General features: G+C 37.9%; 2 protein-coding genes across 2 annotated transcripts in view; one reads left to right on the top strand and one right to left on the bottom strand.

Moving 5' to 3' along the window:
* Nucleotides 1–19,710, bottom strand: part of LOC124171643 (CCR4-NOT transcription complex subunit 6) — a 328,368-nt gene that overhangs the window by 39,632 nt on the left and 269,026 nt on the right. The gene's annotated exons all lie outside the window — the stretch shown is intronic.
* LOC124171644 (piggyBac transposable element-derived protein 3-like) lies at nt 3,506–7,985 on the top strand. The gene is made up of 2 exons (XM_046550856.1): nt 3,506–5,686; nt 5,795–7,985. Exon 2 carries the CDS (start codon nt 5,795–5,797, stop codon nt 7,067–7,069), a length of 1,275 nt encoding a protein of 424 aa, XP_046406812.1. The 5' UTR covers nt 3,506–5,686; the 3' UTR covers nt 7,070–7,985.

Here is a 19,710-nt window from a genome sequence, read left to right as displayed (position 1 = left end):
ATGGTAAAGCGTTTCATCCCTACACCATCTCAACCAATACCCCCATTCTAGAGATGGGTCAAAAAGAACCGAACTGCCAAAACGAACTGTTCACTGAAATGAACCGGTTCGAAAATGAACCGTTCTCTAAAACACCCTGTTCACTGTTCATGTCGGCACTGCACAATTGCGGCGTACTCGGTACAGTAGGTATGATCATCAAGAGGCATTTTGAACTGCAGCTTACTCGAGCAAGTGCGTTGTGGGTACAACAGATGGCGGTTACGAGGGAGGCCATCCAAGGCCGCCGAAGTGCGTCGTAGACGACCGAGCCCCTCCCCTTCTTTCTCTACTATTCCCCTCCGATAGCCACTGAACGGTTCGTTCCAACTAATATTAGAACTGATATTTAAAATATTAGTTCTTTCGAACCGTTCGTTCCAACTAATATTTGAACTGATATTTAAAATATTAGATCTTTCGAACCGTTCGTTCCAACTAATATTTGAACTGATATTTAAAATATCAGTTCTTTCGAACCGTTCGAAATATTAGATCAAATATTAGTTTCCTCGGGGCGTTCAGTTGGGATATCGCGTTCATTTTGATTTCGTATTTTGAACATTTGTGGATCTGTGGATGCATTTCCAAAAATATTGTTTAAAACGTGATTCATGAACTCAGGAAACGATTGAACTCATGATTGTGGGACATTTTTTTCGGTCCCTTTACAAAGTTGATATTTGGACTTACTTTTTGGCGCCTACGATGAAATTTTTTAATGCGGATACATCTCCAAAAATATTGTTTAAAACGCGATTCATAAACTTAGGAAACGATTGAACTCATGATTGTGGGACATTTTTTTCGGTCCCTTTACCAAGTTGATATTTGGACTTACTTTTGGGCGCCTACGATGAAATTTTTTAATGCGGATGCATCTCCAAAAATATTGTTTAAAACACGATTCATAAACTTAGGAAACGATTGAACTCATGATTGTGGAACATTTTTTTCGGTCCCCTTACCAAGATGATCTTTGGACTTAGTTTTTGGCGCCTACGATGAAATTTTAATTTTTTAAGTGCGCTGTATTGTGCAATGTGGATGCATCTCCAAAAATGTTGTTTAAAACGCCTTACGATACCACACTAAGCTTTCATATACTCTAAACGTATGATAAACAATATTTTCTACCGAATGACCCTACCTGTTCACTATGAACCGATATTTTGAACTGTTCTTTTTACTGAACAGGATCAAAGTGAACGGTTCATAAAAATGAACAGTTTAACCCACCTCTACCCCATTCATCCTACCTGCTTCAATTCTCCATTTCTGAAGAACAAATGCTAGTGACTTACTGGATGCGAAGGTGTCTCGATAGCTTTTGGCAATTGGATAACATGCATGAGATTCAAAAAAGAGTGAGACCAAACACATTTTTAACATTATTTGGGTTTTTTTTACTTTACTTGATTGAAACTAAGTTTTTAGTTACAACAAGACGATACCAATACAGAGGGGGGGGGGGGCAGCATGACTTCCTTTTATTAAAACTTCAATAATGCATTGTATGAATGAGAAAATTTTTATTTGTTTTTTACAATGTAGGTGCATACCTAAAGTTTTGTTTTAACTAGAGATGGGTCGAATAGCAGATTTCTTGAATTCGAATATTAAATCATTGCTCGAATATTCGAATACCTCGAATACTAAATGATGAATGCTGGTATGTTTGACTCGGTTGCCTATGCAGCAGGAAACACAAGATTTTGGGGAGTAATTTTGATTTCCTTTAAATGATTCGAACAGGAATTTAGCTGATTAATGAATATTTTAATTTTATGGAAACAATTGGGCATATAATTAATTCAACTAACATCGCTTTACCCTCACTCCTGCTGCCAAGTGCTAGCTGACAATCTGAGGCATTTTGCAAAATACAAGCTCTTTTCCACCGGATTTTCTTCAATTATTTTGTTAGTTTTTTTTGTTAGTTATTATTATTAGTCCATCTTTGGGAGTTCTCACGAGATAAGAAGATGAATTGGAATTGCTATCAGGGAGAAACCAAATATTCTGAGAAAATATCCCTTTGTCTGGGACTGTAACAATAAAGATTTATAGCACCACTCATAAATTGTAACTTGATATATGTTTTCGGAAAAAAATACGGCATCAACTCCCGAGAAGCTCTGCTGCTCATATCGAGTTTCGCCAGAATGCTAAGTCTCCGTCGTATTTTGACATTTATTTCTTTGCGTAAAATGCTTAAATAAACTCAGAAATACGTCGTCTTATTCTTTTTGAAATTACGCGCACATTACTAATATTTCAATTCAATAAAGGTGTAACATCAATTGACGAAAGTCATTCTTAGACACCTTTTGTGCTAATAGATGACTCATGCAGCGGTTGACCTCCACAGAAATGGGGAACTTCCAAGCTGGTAGGAAAAAAAAGGTCAGTGGGGGAGAAAAGGGAGGGCCCGAAAGACGTTTCTATTGTTCTCGTGTAACTTGGTATTTTTTCGAAGCTAAGGTCTTCGTAATATGATCCCTGCGCGAGCTGTGACCTTTTTTTTATTTCGAAGAAGAGGAAAGCCTCAGAGGGGGGGCTAGTGCTGAATGGAGAGGGATACCGGATCTTGGGAATTGCGCTAATGTAAGTATCCCACGTTACTCACACAGCTGTTGACCTCCAGAAATGGGGAACTTCGAAGCAGGTAGCCAGAAAAAGGTCAGTGGGTGAGAAAAGGGGGGAGGGCGTGAAACACGTTTTTATTGTTCTCGTAACTCGATATTTTTTTCGAAGCAGGGGTCTTCGTAATGCGATCCCTGCGCGATCTGGGGCCTTTTGTTTGATTTCGGAGAAGAGGAAAGCGTCAGAGTGGGTGAGGCAAGTGCTGAATGGAGGGGGATAGCGGATCGTGGGAAATGCCCTAAGGTTGCTATCCCACGGCACTGAGGTTCTCCTGGTGGGGGGAATCGGGGATTTTCGGATTTTTTCACCCGACCATTTTCGGTTCCCCTCGTCGAACTCTTTTCTCCGCTAAAATCCACGAATTTGATGTAATTCGTCAACTTGCGTAAAACGGCGCAGCGAGCACTAAACGACTAGAGTTCTCTTAATTTTTCCGAGTCAACTACCAACGACGTGCGTGCGATAGTGTATGACGCGAAATTCAAAGTATTCGAGGCGGTACTTTTCGCATAACTATTCGAAACCTCGAATATCGAATACTTTCTAATATTCGAGGTATTTGAGTATTCGCGGATACTATTCGCACATCTCTAGTTTTAACCCTTAACCAGTGACGTGCAATTCTTGTTACACTACCAGTGACGTGTGGTCTGGGAGACTGCAATAAATCAAAAATTCATAAAATTTTGCAACATCATTTTTATTGTTTTGTTTAATTTTTATTTAAATGCTTAACTATTTTGAAACTAAAATTAAAATTTTTACATTTCCAATACGAACCACTTTGTCAGTAAAATTTTTTATTTGAAGCAAGATCAAAAAACTGATGCCAAAAACACTTGAGTTATAATTATTATATTTATGTTTCAATATTTCGCCAGATTTCAAAATAAGGCCTGAATTGTTAAAGTTAGGATGCTTAGCAGTACATAGACATGAATTTTATCCCGCTTTTTCCTTTTCTTGATTCATTCTGCATGTGATCAAAAATACAATTTTTCACATAAGCACACACAGGCTTTTGTATTGGAAAAATGAGAAGAGGTTTTCCGTGTTTTTATACAGCGGGAAAAGTCTACATATCGTCCACATCTCCAACCTTTCAACTTCTTCAGCCTCTTCCTACAGTGGATGTAGAATTCTCACAATAATTTTTCCTCCCTGTCTCGGAAGTCTTAGATTTGACATTCTCCTTCTCATATGGATGGAGCCTAACGAGATCTCCGCCATTGATTTAGTACAATTAAATTGTGTCACATCTATCTTATATTTCTCAGGCAGCTGAAGAACAAAAGAATTGACAAAGGAAATATTTAACCCGGCAGTGGTCGCGTGGGGTGTCCCAGACACCCCAGCCTTATAAAAGCGCGATTTTTTCTTCCAGTTTTGACTGCAGTGATCTGTACCTTCCTCTAGCTGAGTTTTTAAGCTTTCTGAAGACACCTGTGAAATATGATTATAATATCACCACAAGTTTTTAAACAAAATTACTTTCGTCAAAGCTCTGCAGAGTGGGGTGCGCTAGACACCCCACGCGACCTTTCTCTTTACGGTTTTCCTCATAAGTTTTTTCGTCACCAAAATGTTTTCAGCCATTTGAATTTCATTTGATTGTTACTATTTTTGAAACTTACAATGAAAGTTGTCTTTTTATGTTTACATGAATAAATATTTACGTATGGGTAGATTTTAGTGGCTGTATTCGCATAAACAAATTCAATGTTTGCTATATCCAGTTTCTCAATTTCTATTTTTCTGTAAGTTATTTGTACATTGCTAGCCCTCTTTATTTACGATTACATTTTTAGCTTTGGAGAACTATGCATTCACACATAAGCTTACTACCTTTCCGCATTCAATTTTTGAAAAGAATTTATTTCACGCAGTTATACTGTAAGCAAATGGAATCAATTTTTCCTATGACCACTGGTGGAAGCATGTAAAATGTGTTAAAAAAGCACGGGAACAAGGTTGTTAGCCTGAATTATTTGCAAGAGGCATAGATATTCTCCAAATAATTTGATTTCTTCGGAAAATAAATACCGCAGTCGGACCAATTGCTCAATGCTGGGTAAGCATCGCAGGAGAACACAGCTGGTAGTCTCGATGCTTTGCAAGTGAAATCGATACATCTCATGTAAGTTGATCTAGTTTGAAAACAAATATCAATGGTGGATGATTGCTCAATTTTGGGTATGAATCACACTAGAACACAGCTGGTAGTCTCGATGCTTTGCAAGTAATAGAGATACTTCTCATGTAAGTTAATCTAGTTTGAAAACAAATACCAATGGTGGATGATTGCTCAATTTTGGGTATGAATCACACTAGAACACAACTGGTAGTCTCGATGCTTTGCAAGTAATAGAGATACTTCTCATGTAAGTTGATCTAGTTTGAAAACAAATACCAATGGTGGATGATTGCTCAATTTTGGGTAAGAATTACAGGAGAACACAGCTGGTAGTCTCTATGCTTTGCAAGTGATAGAGATACTTCTCGTGTAAGTTGATCTAGTCTGAATACAAATACCACTGGTGGATGATTGCTCAATGCTGGGGATTAATCGGTAGGACAGGGGTGGGTATATATACAGGGCTGTGACTTCAGTTTCCTTTGTCTTGTTGAATGGTTGGCCTGTGAAGACAGACGTGAGATATTTAGAGCTGTGATAATCATCTCCATGGATTCGTCATCCAATTATTACTTTCTGGAGAAACACCGACTTTGATAATTGTCGACGACCGTCAATGAGGTAAGAGAATTTTTTAAATCAATATAGCAATCATTTTTCTAGTTTTTCGGTAACATGAAAGACAGATTTTGTAATACTTATAATATTTGCATTCAATACATTATAGACTTCTGCAGTCTCTCTTGAAAAAAAGACAGAGATACCTCGACTTTAGATTGAATAGTTGGAGGAGGACTTATTACATTCTGCCTTCGCAGCAAATTGCGAAGTTTTTGCGGTGATTTCTTGAATACTTCGTTCAATAAGGTAAGCGCAGTACTTATTCACGTAAATTATCATTTATGTGTTATCATTCATTTGCCGTTGACAATAGGCCTTCTAATACTTACATTCATCGTTTCCAAACTATAATAGATGTCAGCTATATCCCGTGAAAAAGAAAGAACCGAAATACTTCGTCTTTTGAATGAATCATCGGATGAGGAAGTCATTGATTCTGGCGGAACTTCGGATGAGGAAGAAGACGGGTGTTCTATGTCGGAGCATGACACTGATAGTGAACAACAGTGCAGTGACGTTGAACTTTCAGAAAAGAGAAGTGACCATGTGTATGTTGGTAAGGATGGGGTAACTAAATGGAATATGCAGGCACCAAGACCAAATGTCAGAACATCAAGAAGTAACATTGTTACTCAGAGGAGTGGGCTTATTGGCAACAAAAATGGGTTCAGAACACCAACAGACTGTTTTCGTGCAATGTTTGATGAACGAATGATAGAGCATATTGTAAGTTGCACCAATATTCAGATACAAAAAGTAGCTAAAAATTATTCTCGTGAAAGAGATGCTAGCAAAACAGACATGGAAGAAATTGAATGCCTGATTGGTATTTTACTTTTCGCCGGGGCAAATAAATCTGGGAGACAGAATTTATTGGATTTGTGGGATCGCAGTGGACTAGGGGTGGAACTATGCTATTCTTCAATGAGCCATCACAGATTTCTCTTTCTCCTTCGGTGTCTTCGTTTTGACGACCTCAATACTAGAATGGAGAGAATAAAGGCAGACAAATTAGCACCAATCAGGGATATATTTCAGATATTTGTTGGTAATATACAACAGCATTACAGAATTGGAGTATTTGCCACATTTGATGAGCAATTGGTTCCTTTTCGGGGAAGGTGTTCATTTAGACAATATTTACCCTCCAAGCCCGCAAAATACGGCATCAAAATTTTTGCCCTGGTAGATTCGAGTGTATTCTACACTTTGAACTTAGAGATTTACGCAGGACGGCAACCAGAGGGTCCGTTTTTTGTCGATAACTGTCCGAAAGAGGTGGTAAAGCGAATGGTTTCTCCTATAATCGGAAGTGGGAGAAACATCACAGTAGATAATTGGTTCGCTAGTACTCCGTTAGCAGAGGAAATGATAAGGAATAATTTGACGCTTGTGGGAACAGTGCGCAAGAATAAAAGGGAATTACCACCGGATATAGTGAATGTAAGAGAGAGAGAAGAAAAAAGCAGCTTATTCTGCTTTAGGAAGAATATAGCTTTGGTTTCGTACGTCCCAAAAAAATCAAAAAATGTCATTCTATTATCAACAATGCACAGCAGAATTTCTATCGACGAATCCACGGGAAATAAGAGGAAACCGGAAATATTGACCTTTTACAATTCAACTTAAGGAGGGGTAGACACAGTAGATGAAATGTGCAGCACCTATTGTACCAACAAAAACACTAGGAGATGGCCAATGACTGTTTTCTTTCATTTGCTAAACACTGCTGGCATCAATGCATTCATTATGTTTAGGGATACCAATCCTAATTCAAAATTGCGGAGGAGAAGTTTTCTTCGTGAGATAGCTAGATCCTTAACTTTACCATACATTACAAGGAGATCAAAAATAAGCACGATTCCCAGAGGGCTGAGAAGGAAAGTAGAGAAATATGCGCAAAATGAGTCGGATTGTGAGGAAAAGAAAGAGGAGGAAGTGAAGAAAAAAGTTGGAAGATGCGTTCTTTGCCCTAGAAGTAAAGATATAAAAACAAAAATTTGTTGTGAATTATGTAAGAAATTAATGTGTGGTAAGCATTTGTTGAAAATTTGCAGTGACTGCTTAAAGTAAATAAATAGTGTACATGAATCATTTCCAACTATCTTTCAATTCAATAAAACTTTTCAGTAGCATGAAATTTGACTGTTGTTGAAGATAGTAGAATAAATTAGTTAACCCTTCTAATGTTGCATGGCAATTCTGAAAGGAGTAATTCAATTGCTAAAAGCAATCGTATACTCATCGTAAATTTTGCCTCAAGAATACATGTTGGGAAATCGATTAATTATTGGTAAGTAGTGTTTACCTATGGCAAATAGAAGTCAATGATAAATTTTTGTTAATAAAAGAATAATGCCATATATAATGAGAAACAGTGATAGATTTTATAAAATCACATGCCATGTTTGCTAACCTCAATTTATTTCGATTGTATTCCTAGGCTAACGACGAAAAACTAAATTTTGGTTATTTCATGGAGGAATTCGAACAGCCAACTTCGGGTGCTCAGAATTATTGACATAAAAAATTAAAATTTAAGTTAATGATTTTAAATAACTGATTATATCAATTATCAAATACGCAAAATATATGCCAGGATGTAAACTTATGAAAAATATGCATTTTTACGAAAAAATAGACAAAAATCATTTGGGGTGTCAGGGACACCTAACGCGACCACTCACGTTGGGAAAATGGGCGCGACTACCGCCGGGTTAATATTCTGAAAAACACAATCGCCATCGGGGACCTCTTTGTCGACAGTATCTTCGCCACCTTTGGTTGCGTTGTAAAATGTAAATGCTACACCCTGATATCATCACTCACCCTGTAGTGCATTAATGAAACCAAGCAAACAGCCATATATTTTGGAGACATTGGATATAAGTCTCGTTTGCCGAGATTCCGTAAAATGAAGAGTTCATTATGCATCCTTTGGATGACGCAAAATCATTAGGTTCTTTTATTTTTTTGATCGTATTCAATTGCAAAATTCTATCATCAAAAATCTGAGACTAATAATCAAGAGGTTCAATATCCCTCCCTACCAATGCAATGATGTCCTTGTGACGCAATGTCATTCTTCAAACCAAGTTTCTGAGTAACAATGCTATGGAAGGGTACACGAATTTTCCACTTTGGCTCATTTGATGACCACTTATAGTTATTTCTCCTGTAAAAAATTGTTCTTGCCAGGGGAGATCCTTTGCTACATCACTTCTGCCATCATCTGTGCTCTCTCCTTCACTATCAATTGTATTTTTCGGCATTTGTCGACAGATTTTCGCTCTACTTCAGAAACTACGCACTCGAGGGTTTTATGATTTCTTGAAAAAAAAGGGGGCCAAAAATACAGTGTATGTGTACTGCATGCTAGAAGTACGAGAAATTTACTACTGATTATTCTAATTATTGATTAAATCTATAAAAATCTTACAAGGAGAAGTCGCCAAAGTGATGTTCAGGATCTGGATGCGGATGTTATTTTCTAAAACTATATAGGTAAGGTAGAAAAAGTGTCACGGCTTTCTTCCACATAGGCCCGGGTTCGAGAGATATTCGCATGTAAAGATTTCGCGCAGCATCAGGTCCCTTGAGTAAGAGCTCTCTCGCAACTATGGCCGTGGCGGTGCGGTCAAGGGCGTCCTAATCCTGTAAGCTGTAGTTGGTGTCCCGGGTTCGAGACCCAGCGCCGGCAATATTTTTCCTCTCTTCCAATTTTTGAAATCAGTTACATTTTACCCCAATTCGTTTTAATTAGTTACTTCGCGATTTTTTTAAAATTTAATATCAATTTATGGATTTTAAACGAAACTCCGAATTGTGCCTTACCACGCGAATTATAGGACGTATATGATTACTTACACGCAAATTTCCGGGGAATTTAATCATCCTCGCCCTAGCCATTGCTCCCACAGCCTCTTCGTATATTCGTAATCTCAAGTCTTTCTTATCAACAAATAAACACCATTGCCTATCCTCACATTCAGTTACTGACCCTAGCTAGTTTTCTCTTCCATCCATCCAGCACAATGATCCTTCTTTCCAGCAGCCTACCCAAGCCGTTTTCGAGGCCTTCTTTGTTTACCTTTCGCACCCGCTTTCACACAATTGGGCCTCGGCGCCTCATTCAGGGGTTATCGAGGGTCAGTTGTGGACGCAGGGTTGTTGGGACGGAAGTCTTTGAAGGACGCTAGAAGGCAGGTCATAAGGGACGTATGGTGAGTGGAAGGACATTTTGTTGTTAACATCGAGATTCGTTGGAAAGACAGTGCGTGGGCGGTTAGAAATCTAATGGAGGGAATGCCTGGTGGAAATGAAATTTTGAATAAAAAACGTTTAAGCTGGAAAATACTGGTGCTTCAGGAACGTAAAAAAGGCATTGAAAGTGGAGGCACACGCGTCAAAAACCGGGGTACGATTCACGAATGGATGTACAATCGGTTAATTGATGCGAGGCAGAGGTGTGCATCGGTGCACGTGATGAGCACATTACACGGAAATTCACGCGTAAGTATTTATATACGTCCTCTAATTCGCGTGGTAAGGCACAATTCGGAGTTTCGTTAAAAATCCATAAATTGATATTAAATTTAAAAAATCGCGAAGTAACTTATTAAAACGAATTGGGGTAAAATGTAATAGTGATTTCAAAAACTGGAAGAGAGAAAAAATATTGCCGACGCTGGGTCTCGAACCAGGGACACCAAATACAGCTTACAGGACTAATGCCCTAAACCGCACCGCCACGGCCGTAGTGGAGGGGGAGCGCTTACTCAAGGGACCTCATGCTGCGCGAAATCTTTACATGCGATTATCTCTCGAACCCGGTCCTATGTGGAAGAAAGCCGTGATACTTTTTCTACCTTACCTATATAGTTTTAGAAAATAACATCCGCATCCAGATCCTGAACATCACTTTGGCGACTTCTCCTTGTTAGCATTTAAAGAACAAAATTGGTGATATTTCCAATAAAAACTGGATTTCATCTGTTTTGCGTTCGACTTCAGAAACTAAATTGAATGGTCATTCATTCTAACGCAATGCATTTTAGAAAAATTAAGATCTTAATTATCTTTGTACACTTTGTACAACTAGAGATTCTTCCTAACAAAATATTAATTATTCGTATGCTTAATAAATCACTACGAATTGTTTTTAACAACTTTTTGAATCATTTCCACTAGCATTACTTTTATTGATTTTTCTCCGTCTCTCAGACCGCTACTAAAATTCAATTGCAAATTTACAGAAATTAATGAAAGGAACGTTAAATTTTAAGAGTGGGATGTCCTTGTTATGCAAAAATATGAAGCTAACGAGAATTATGTATATTTTGAAGTAGTAATTTTGAAAATATTCATATTTTTAGAAACGCAGCGGTCTCTCAGACCGCACGTCAACGGTTAATGGTTAAATAGTCTTGAAGATCAAATCATGTAGATGACGTCCTCCATTCTTGATACATTGAGTACACCAAATTCTTGTGTTTGTTATGGCCTTTTCAAGCATAGCAGGCATTATGTTGGCAATTTCATCCTGGGTGTTGCTCTTTAAATCTTGTAGGGTCCTTGGATGGATCACATAAACATGGGATTTCAGGAAACCCCATGGAAAAAAATCACAAGGTGACAAATTGGGAGATCAGGCTGGCACTGGAAATCAACCCTGATTGAGATAAGGTGTTCTCAGAACTGTTCCCTCAAAACAGCCATCGATGCTCTTGCAGTGTGCGCTGTTGCACCCTCTTGTTGGAATCCAATGTCCCCCAAGTCCAACCCATTTAGCCGTGGGGAAAAGAATTCCTGTAACAACCCAGCTGGGTTGCGATCACAGAACATCCGCTCGAAAAGTAGGCCTCAACGGCAAACGCACGCTTCCACTCACTACTCCAACGCATGATGGCGACTGAACTGCGCCTCGATAAAACTTTATAGCACTGCCTGTCGAACAAGACCACAAGCGCTCTGCTACGACACCAACCGACTGAATGCCGCGCATTACAAAAGAGGAAGTTGTACTGCCCCACCCTGTATTTATCAATGTCCAAACCGCACAATTTTCAAAGAAAAAAGCCTTGCATCAACTTCTTCAAACAAGAAGATACAGCCTGGAAAACTGCATACACCACAGAGCTTGCCTGGGTTCACTTTGGAGGCAACTACATCACAAAATAGCAAGATCTGACATGTTCATCCTTGACTCCCTCATTTGTAGCATCATTGCTTGAAAGACAGAGGGAGCGCACACCTTCCCCTTCACCTATCCTTTACACGCTTCTGCTGCCCACCCCCTCCTCTCACTGTTTGTTCACCTCGTTCTGTTCCCGCAAGTCGCATGTGATGTTAATGCTGTCCTAAACATTGTTATTTGTGTTGCAGATTGCAATTTCATTTAATGATATATGTACTGACAAAAATGTCTTTCATTGCGTAGAAACATTTTTATTGACATAGAGAGAACCATGAGCACGCACTGTGGCATAAAACTATCGCAAGGAAGAGAAAAATCCACCTTGCCACCACTGAAGCATCTGAGAGTGAAAAAGTGAAGTATGCAATGAGAAATTGACAAAATTCGGGAGAAACATGTGTGATGAAAATTAAAATTCAGTCAATGGTTTATCCCAAGATTGAAACCTATTTTTATTTCCCAATGCAAGCTCAACAGTTTGGATCCTGAGTGTGTAAAGATATTAGTAAAGAGATTATAAAATAACTTGAAAGCTTATAAAAATGATTTTTAATCAGTAAAAAATATTAAAATGTGCATAAAAATCTAAATAGCATTCCTTTGATTGTATGTACTCAGAGGAAACTTGAATAATTACTTTGTTGTATAGCATGCAATTGATACTGCATTTGGTTCCGAAAATATTCTAAGAAAACACCAGAAATCAAGTACAGTGAGTCCTCGTTCTACGTCACCCCGTTTAACGTCATTTCGCGATAACGTCACGAAAATTTTGAGATCGTCATTCGTTTATCCCACCTTCGCTTCACAATAACGTCAAGTCTTTTAAATTTCACGCGAGAAAAAATGCCCCAGTTAGGATACGCTAAAATCTTTTTGAGTAAGAATTGTGAGGTTTAGGAGCCGATATTCACTTTTTACATTGTTTCTTATGGGATATAATGTTTCAATTAACGTCATTTCGTTTATCGTCACATTTTTCAGGAACGGTAAGTTACGTTAAACGAGGACTCACTGTATCTGATCGAGATCAGGGTCCGAAAAAAATCCTGCATCCGTCCATCCCTACTCAAACTAACAAAATCAATCAGAATTTCAAAAAAAGGTATATTAATTATACTATACATAAAGCTCCCATTCACACAGATGCCTTCCCATATTTGTCTTTTTCTCAGAGCAAACTCTGTCATTATCATTGATTTAATGCCTTTACAGCACCTTAGGTGATTATTGTAACTGATTAAGGGCCGATTTCACCAACCTCTCTTTGATCGGCGATCAGTTGATCGGCATCAATTCCCTGATCCGAGATCAAATCTCGCATCCGTTTCACCAACATCTGATCCTTGATCAACAATCAAAATCACTAGACCGGCAATCGCGTAGCATTATTATTCTCATAGATTTGTAAGTAGCTTTCCTATTGGCTGTCTACAGCGCATTACAACGGCATTTGTTATTACCTACGTGAAAACCGCGACTTTCGAGTTTAAAAACAGGGAAAGCGAATAATTTCTCTGAGTTGGAGGAATCTCATCTTGTAGAAACTCATTCAAATATTATATGAAACAAAAGAACAGATGCTAATACATGCAATGAGAAGAAGAAAGCATGGAAAGCATAAGCGTAATATAATGAACTGAAAAATAGTGTACTAGCTTTGGAAAATAGAAAACTATAAATTGAGATAAAATAGGCTACCCTAGCCAAAGTGATGGAAAATAAATAAATAATATTTCTCAAATCCTAGGTTTTTATCCTAAATAATGTCAACAAATATAAATTCCAAGTTTTACTATCCGTGAATTGAGGTAAAAAATTATTTCTGTAATTTATCTGCAGGTTTAAAATGCTATTGACTGTTTAAAATAGATGACATTTAACATTTAATTTTTTATGCTCAGGTAAAATGTAAAAATGAGAGAAAACCATTTACCATGAGGAACCATGCTACGGTTATCATAAAAGAAGACTTTATTTTTAAGAAAACTCATAAAAATATGCCATTAATTAAGGCTAGTCAAACAGCTGCTCCTGTGGATCCCTCTCCCATTGGTTGATGAAGATTCACATTGGCATCTCGAATGAGAACCTTGAATGAGTACCTTCTCTTTGAATATAATTGAAATTTTGTGCAACACCCCAGTAGTCACAATGATAAGGAAATATGTATTTTTTTAATTCTTAGTCCAATGGAGAGGGAAGGAAACCTGTTTCAATACATCAAAACTATGGTCATACCCAGCGAGGGGGCAGCTGCCCCCCCTTAGAAGCAAAAATCAAAAATGTCTTTTTGGAAAAAATATTTTTTCAAGCTAGTAATTTAAAAAAATAATAGAGTTGTTACTAGTTTCCTTAAAATGTTAATTTCATTCACCTTTTCCATGCTTAAATCTTACCTACAACTTGTACAACCATGGCTTGCCGCCCCCCCCCATAGTTTTGATACTGGGTACGTCCTTGCCCAAAACAACGTTCAAATGGGTTTAGGCTTTGCTCATGAGCAAGGTTGTACTTCCTCTCTCCTCTGTTTACAGGGTGTAAGGAGGTATGGCCTGAAGGGATAACCGCCATCACCTTATAAATAATCATCTGGTATCTCTGCACTTTAAACTTTAGCCCTCAAATGAAAAATTTTGAAAATTGTGCTATCGTGAACAGACCCAAGCCACCGAATTAGTCAATTATAGTGTAGGGGAGCAAACTGCCTGGGCATTGACAGAAAATGAGGACTTCTTATTTCCAAATAATTCCACATTTTTTCATCCAGATGAAGTTGTTGGGATATGCATGCAGTCTATTGCCCCAATGATGCCTGGGAATCCAGCAATCCCAAAAAATTCTTCCATTCTCACAAATTCCTCTCTTCCACTAGGAAATTGTATGAATTCTTGGTACAGCATTGCTTTACAAAATGGGATCTTTAAATTAGACTGCTTGATTTACTCACTCTAAGTAGTTCACCAATTACTATGTATCTGCAAAAACTTTTAAATCTCAGGAGCTTCACAGCTTCCTCTTACCTAATTACATAAATGTATATTGCAACTTGAGGTAGGTTAAATGACTGTCAGCTACATAAAATAAACCTCAATGTGAAAATAAAAAGTCAATTAATCTCATTCAGACCATAGTTTGTTAGTTTATTTACAATGCCCTGTAAAATATTTTAATGAGACACAATCAAGACTGCATTTTAACCCTTTAGCTGCTGTTCAATCTCTGAAAATCTTCTCCTCACATGCGGCGAAAATGTTAAAATGCGTTTTGTGGGCCCATGGAGCAGGTACTTCCAGGATAGGTGTGGTACACGCTCCGAAGGGTTGCTAATCCGCGGCCCTATCCTCGACGAGCTCATCCACGCAGGACCGTCTCTTCGACCCTACCAGCGGGGGCCTACCTCCCGAAAAGTGACCACTCTGACTGCGATTTCAAATTCAATCAATCAATCTGATCATCAAAAAACAATTGTTTTCATCGCACTCCTGCCAATCAAGCATTCAAGCACGTCTTTGAACCGTGTTTCTACGATGAAAAATAACGATTTTGTTAACTTTTCTAGAAACATGGCTGCGGACAACCGAAAAAATGGCCATTTTAGCAAAGTTAACAAAATCGTTATTTTTCATCGCAGAAACACGGTTCAAAGACGTACTTGATTGCATGATTGGCGGGAGTGTGATGAAAACAATAATTATTTGATGATCGGATTGAGTGATTGATTTTCAACTTGCAGTCGGAGAGGTCACTTTTCGGGAGGTAGGCTGCCTGCTCGTAGGGTCGAGGAGACGGTCCTCCGTGGGTGAGCTGGTCGAGGATTGGGTCGCGGATTAGCGACCCTTCGAAATGCTTCGGCAATAGTGCTGACCGCATGGCAGGGAGGAAGAAAAAGTACGTCCACCGCAGTGAAAGGGTTAAGATATACTGGAGCAATGCATTTAGAAATTTCAAAATTTATTTTCAACATAAATATCAAGAGTCAATTGGTAACCACTGCTATCATTGAATTATGATGAAAAATAGATCTGAAGGATATTATATTGCCATGAAAAATTTATAAATATGTATATAAAAGGTTGGTAAGAATTTCAATCGCCTAAATCAGGTCGATTGCTCCCTATGGAACTAGCAACTGACCTACCAGTTACATTTGGTATCTTATTATTGTTTAGTGAGAAGCCTATCGCAATACATAATTGCAATACAGGCGGTCCCCGACTTTCGTACACAATGCGTTCCCGATAACTTGTACGAAAGTCGAACCATTGACTTCCATACTAATTAGGGGTTACGTTCCAAAAGAGCGGAATATACGTACTAAAACCTTTTTTTACACGGAATTCATTTCAATTGACTTGATTTTAATAATATATTAATAAAACTCCTCAAATCATCTAATTTCTTTCGAAAATACGCAGAAAATGCAAATAAAAGTTTAAAAAACAAGAACTCCGTTGGCTATCGAGTGAAACTCCCTCTTGGCGTTTAAGTTGACATTCCACTTATTACGTCCACTATAAATAAAAAGACACATCAAGAAGCATAACAAAATGTAGTTGTTGAACCCGCACTCTGGATACCTTTTAATTTTTACACCAAAATTCGACATTTGGCAGGTGACATTCGTGATCGCGTATACTTCGCATGTTATTAAAAAAAGACAAACGGAATTCGTGTGATATTTCGTGCAATATCGTTGCTGAAGGTGTACATGAATTAAACAGCACTCAAACGAAAAAACACAATTAGAAAGAAGATCTTACTAGCTTTATTGAAAGCTATTTGATGATGTCTAGTCAACTTCTTTTGAAAAATATCTTCAATGAAGGCTTTCTTCTTCTCTTGATAAAGGAGCCTATAGCAGGCAGTCTCTCTCCCAAATAAATCACCTATATTAGAGTCAACTATAGAGCGTTCCACATTTAGTTGACAGTATGGGGTCTTATGGAGAATCGTTTCCCATGTTAATCTCCATAAGGCCAGGAGCGCGGTGTTGTCAATAACAGCACGAAAATTAATGTTGCTGTATTCACTGATTAAAAATTGCATTTGAATGTAGAAATAGATGCTGCATTCATTTGTGCCAATAGTTTTTCGATAAAAATTATAACAAAAGCTATAAAAAACATTTCCTTAAATTTCCGTCAGAAACGTGTATTTTTTTACTTTATCTTCTTCTCGCAGTTTCTGCCTAACCGTCGCCTGTATTGAATTAAATCTTCTGCACAAAATTCTTCACACTGTTTTCTCTTTGAAGGTTTTCACCAATTCTACAAATATTGAGTTAAAATGTTGTTATGCCGACGTAACACCCTTTAAGTTAAGAAGAAAACTACAAAGTTATTTTTGGTGAAAATCTAATTAACTTACATCAATTCTGAAGCGAGTTACAATGTTTTGATCTTAAGAAAAAATATTGCGGCGCCGCTGGGCCGGGCTTATTGCTTTTTCTTGCGCGCAGAGGGAAAATTCTCGGGCGGAAAAGGAGTTTTTTTGTCAATGCATTCTATGAAATGTATTTATCTATTCGTATGATATCCTAAACATAGATTACTCATACGTCGTAACAGCAGTGTTTTTATCTGAATACATTGATACACGAAAGTAAGCAAGCGGCTTGGAAATAAGACGCTTTCGCCTTGGGTGTTTCGGTCCCATCGCGGAGACCAAGAAAGAGAATATCTCATAATCTGTGCGAAACACTACCCCATCCAGTACACGCCTTTTACAAAAGGGGGCTTGGGTTTTTTCTCTGAGTTCCTTTCATAGGGTACCATAAAACCTGCACCAGAATGGACCCTAGCCGAAGGGGCCGTGGGAAGAATTTACCAAGGCGTTCATTTTGTCATTGCATTTTTTTGGAGTGAACAAGTGTTGAGTAGTCTGCTGAATCTGAAAATTGTGAATTGTGTTTTACACTTATCTCTGCTGTAACACGCCCAATCAATATGTCCGATGCAAAGAAGAGGAGAAAAGGTGAGAAGCTCATAAGCCACGAAAGACAGTTGGTGCTCAGTCTTCTCGTACTTAAGGAAATCTTTCAGCAGTAGTGAGGCCTGCCGAGAAGCTTCGAAGGCTACTGGGTGCTAAGAGTCCACTATTTACAGAGTGAGAAAGGAAAGCTCCCGTGGTCAATTGATAACTCCTTCAAAAACTAAAGAAATAAGACAGCCTTACAAAAATTCGAGAGCAGTGATTTTCGACGATTTTGTGAGATCGGGAATTAGAAGGAAGGTACATGAATCCTTCGTGAAAAATATCCCTCCGACTTTAAAATCAATCTTAAACTTGGTAAATATGGATAGTATTCTCCCAGATTACAAAAGGACAACACTATATCGTCTTCTTTTGGACATAGGCTTCGTGTACGAACGCAGGGGGAAAAGAATCATCCTTATCGAAAGGGATGATATTATTCGTTGGTGGCACATTAATTATTTAAGGCAGCTAAAAAATGTCGCGAACACAGGACGAGTGTATTCACAGGCGAAAGTTGGATCAATGTTGAACAAATAGTGAACATTAGTTTGCCAAACAAACAATTACAAAATCCGCGTCAAGCTTTCCTTGCAGAACTAAATACTGGGCTTGGCCCCCACTTCCCGAGGAGGGACGAATTGCAATTATGCATGCATGGACGGAAAATGGGTTCATAAAAGGAGCATTGCATGTGTTTCTGTACCAGAAGAACTCAATGGATGAGCATGAAAAAGTGGGTGGCGAGTGTTACGAGAGATGGTTTGAGCACTCACTTCTTGCAAACTTACCCGAAGGATCAATTATAGTGACAGATAATGCCTGTTATTACTCAAGGAAATTGGTATCCTTGCCTACTAGAAGGTGGAGGAAAAAGAATATTAAGGAGATTAGCTTCGAAGATGTCAGCTTGAAAAGAGATCTTTACTTTACAATAAACCAAGTACGGGAAATTTTTGAAAAATTAAAGATTGATGTCTTATACAACATCGCCTTTCATGTAATACTAGCCAGAGTCAAAAAATATTGCATATTAAGGAAGGAATAGAAATTTTGTCTCATTCAGGAGTTGCGACAATTTTTGTTATCCTTCAATTTATTGTTATTTTTTACATTACAGATTATACATTATTCAGCTCGTGCATTGAATAAGTACATATATATAATAACAAAAGACTTTTCCTTTTATATTGCAGCAAAGGTATTGTAATTAACGCTAAAAAAATCCTTAATTTACGCCGTTTTTCGCGCGATCCCTAACTCCTTTTTGAACTAAACCGTTTTGGCGCCTTATTATGTGTGGTTGCATACGCTGTTAGGATGCCTGCCGGTGGAGCGGAAGCTTGGCAACACTGTTATCCATAAGGCCCGTACTGTCAACTAAATGTGGAACGCTCTATACCAACAATTCCCTTCATTATATACGTTCGTATTGTTTGCATATACTGCCATTTGAAGCAATTGAATGTTGGGATACGCAATAATCATCGCGGGAATTTAAAAAAATTACAGACCAACGTCCGAAAGTCCGAATTTAGCGTACGAAAGTCAAGTAAAAGGTGTCAATTTTGAATGTACGAAAGTGCGAATTGTAAGAAAGTCGAGTGTATGAAAGTCAAGGACCGCCTGTAATCTGTATTATTCATTTTAATAACAGTCTAGCTACTAGCTATGTGATGAGCTACACTTTTAGGTGTACATAATTATTTCCAGGCCTAACTCTAATCAACTCATACTAGCATTACAAAGGTCCTAGCATCAAAAAATTCCAACAGAAATTTTTTCTTTTTATTTTATTCACTTGTATTTTATAATGATAACATGTGAGGATTATAGACCAAATGAAGAAAGAGATTGCTCCATTTTCATGCTTTAACTTTAAAAGATAATCCTTAACTTAATTTCCGAACATGTATACAGAGGATGGTTATGATAGAATGATAACAATAATGACACAACAAAATAAACTACTCAAGTATATTTTATCATACTAACAAAGCTGCAGTATATATCAAGCTATAATTGATGTGTGAACAATGCAGCGTGTTAAAATTTATACTTCCCATATCTAAATTGTTGTGAACCAACACATGCTACA

Source organism: Ischnura elegans, chromosome X, assembly GCF_921293095.1.
Source record: "Ischnura elegans chromosome X, ioIscEleg1.1, whole genome shotgun sequence".
Lineage (NCBI taxonomy): Eukaryota > Metazoa > Arthropoda > Insecta > Odonata > Coenagrionidae > Ischnura > Ischnura elegans.
The sequence above is the reverse complement of the archived record's forward strand: the minus strand, read 5'-3'. Positions and strand labels throughout refer to the sequence as shown.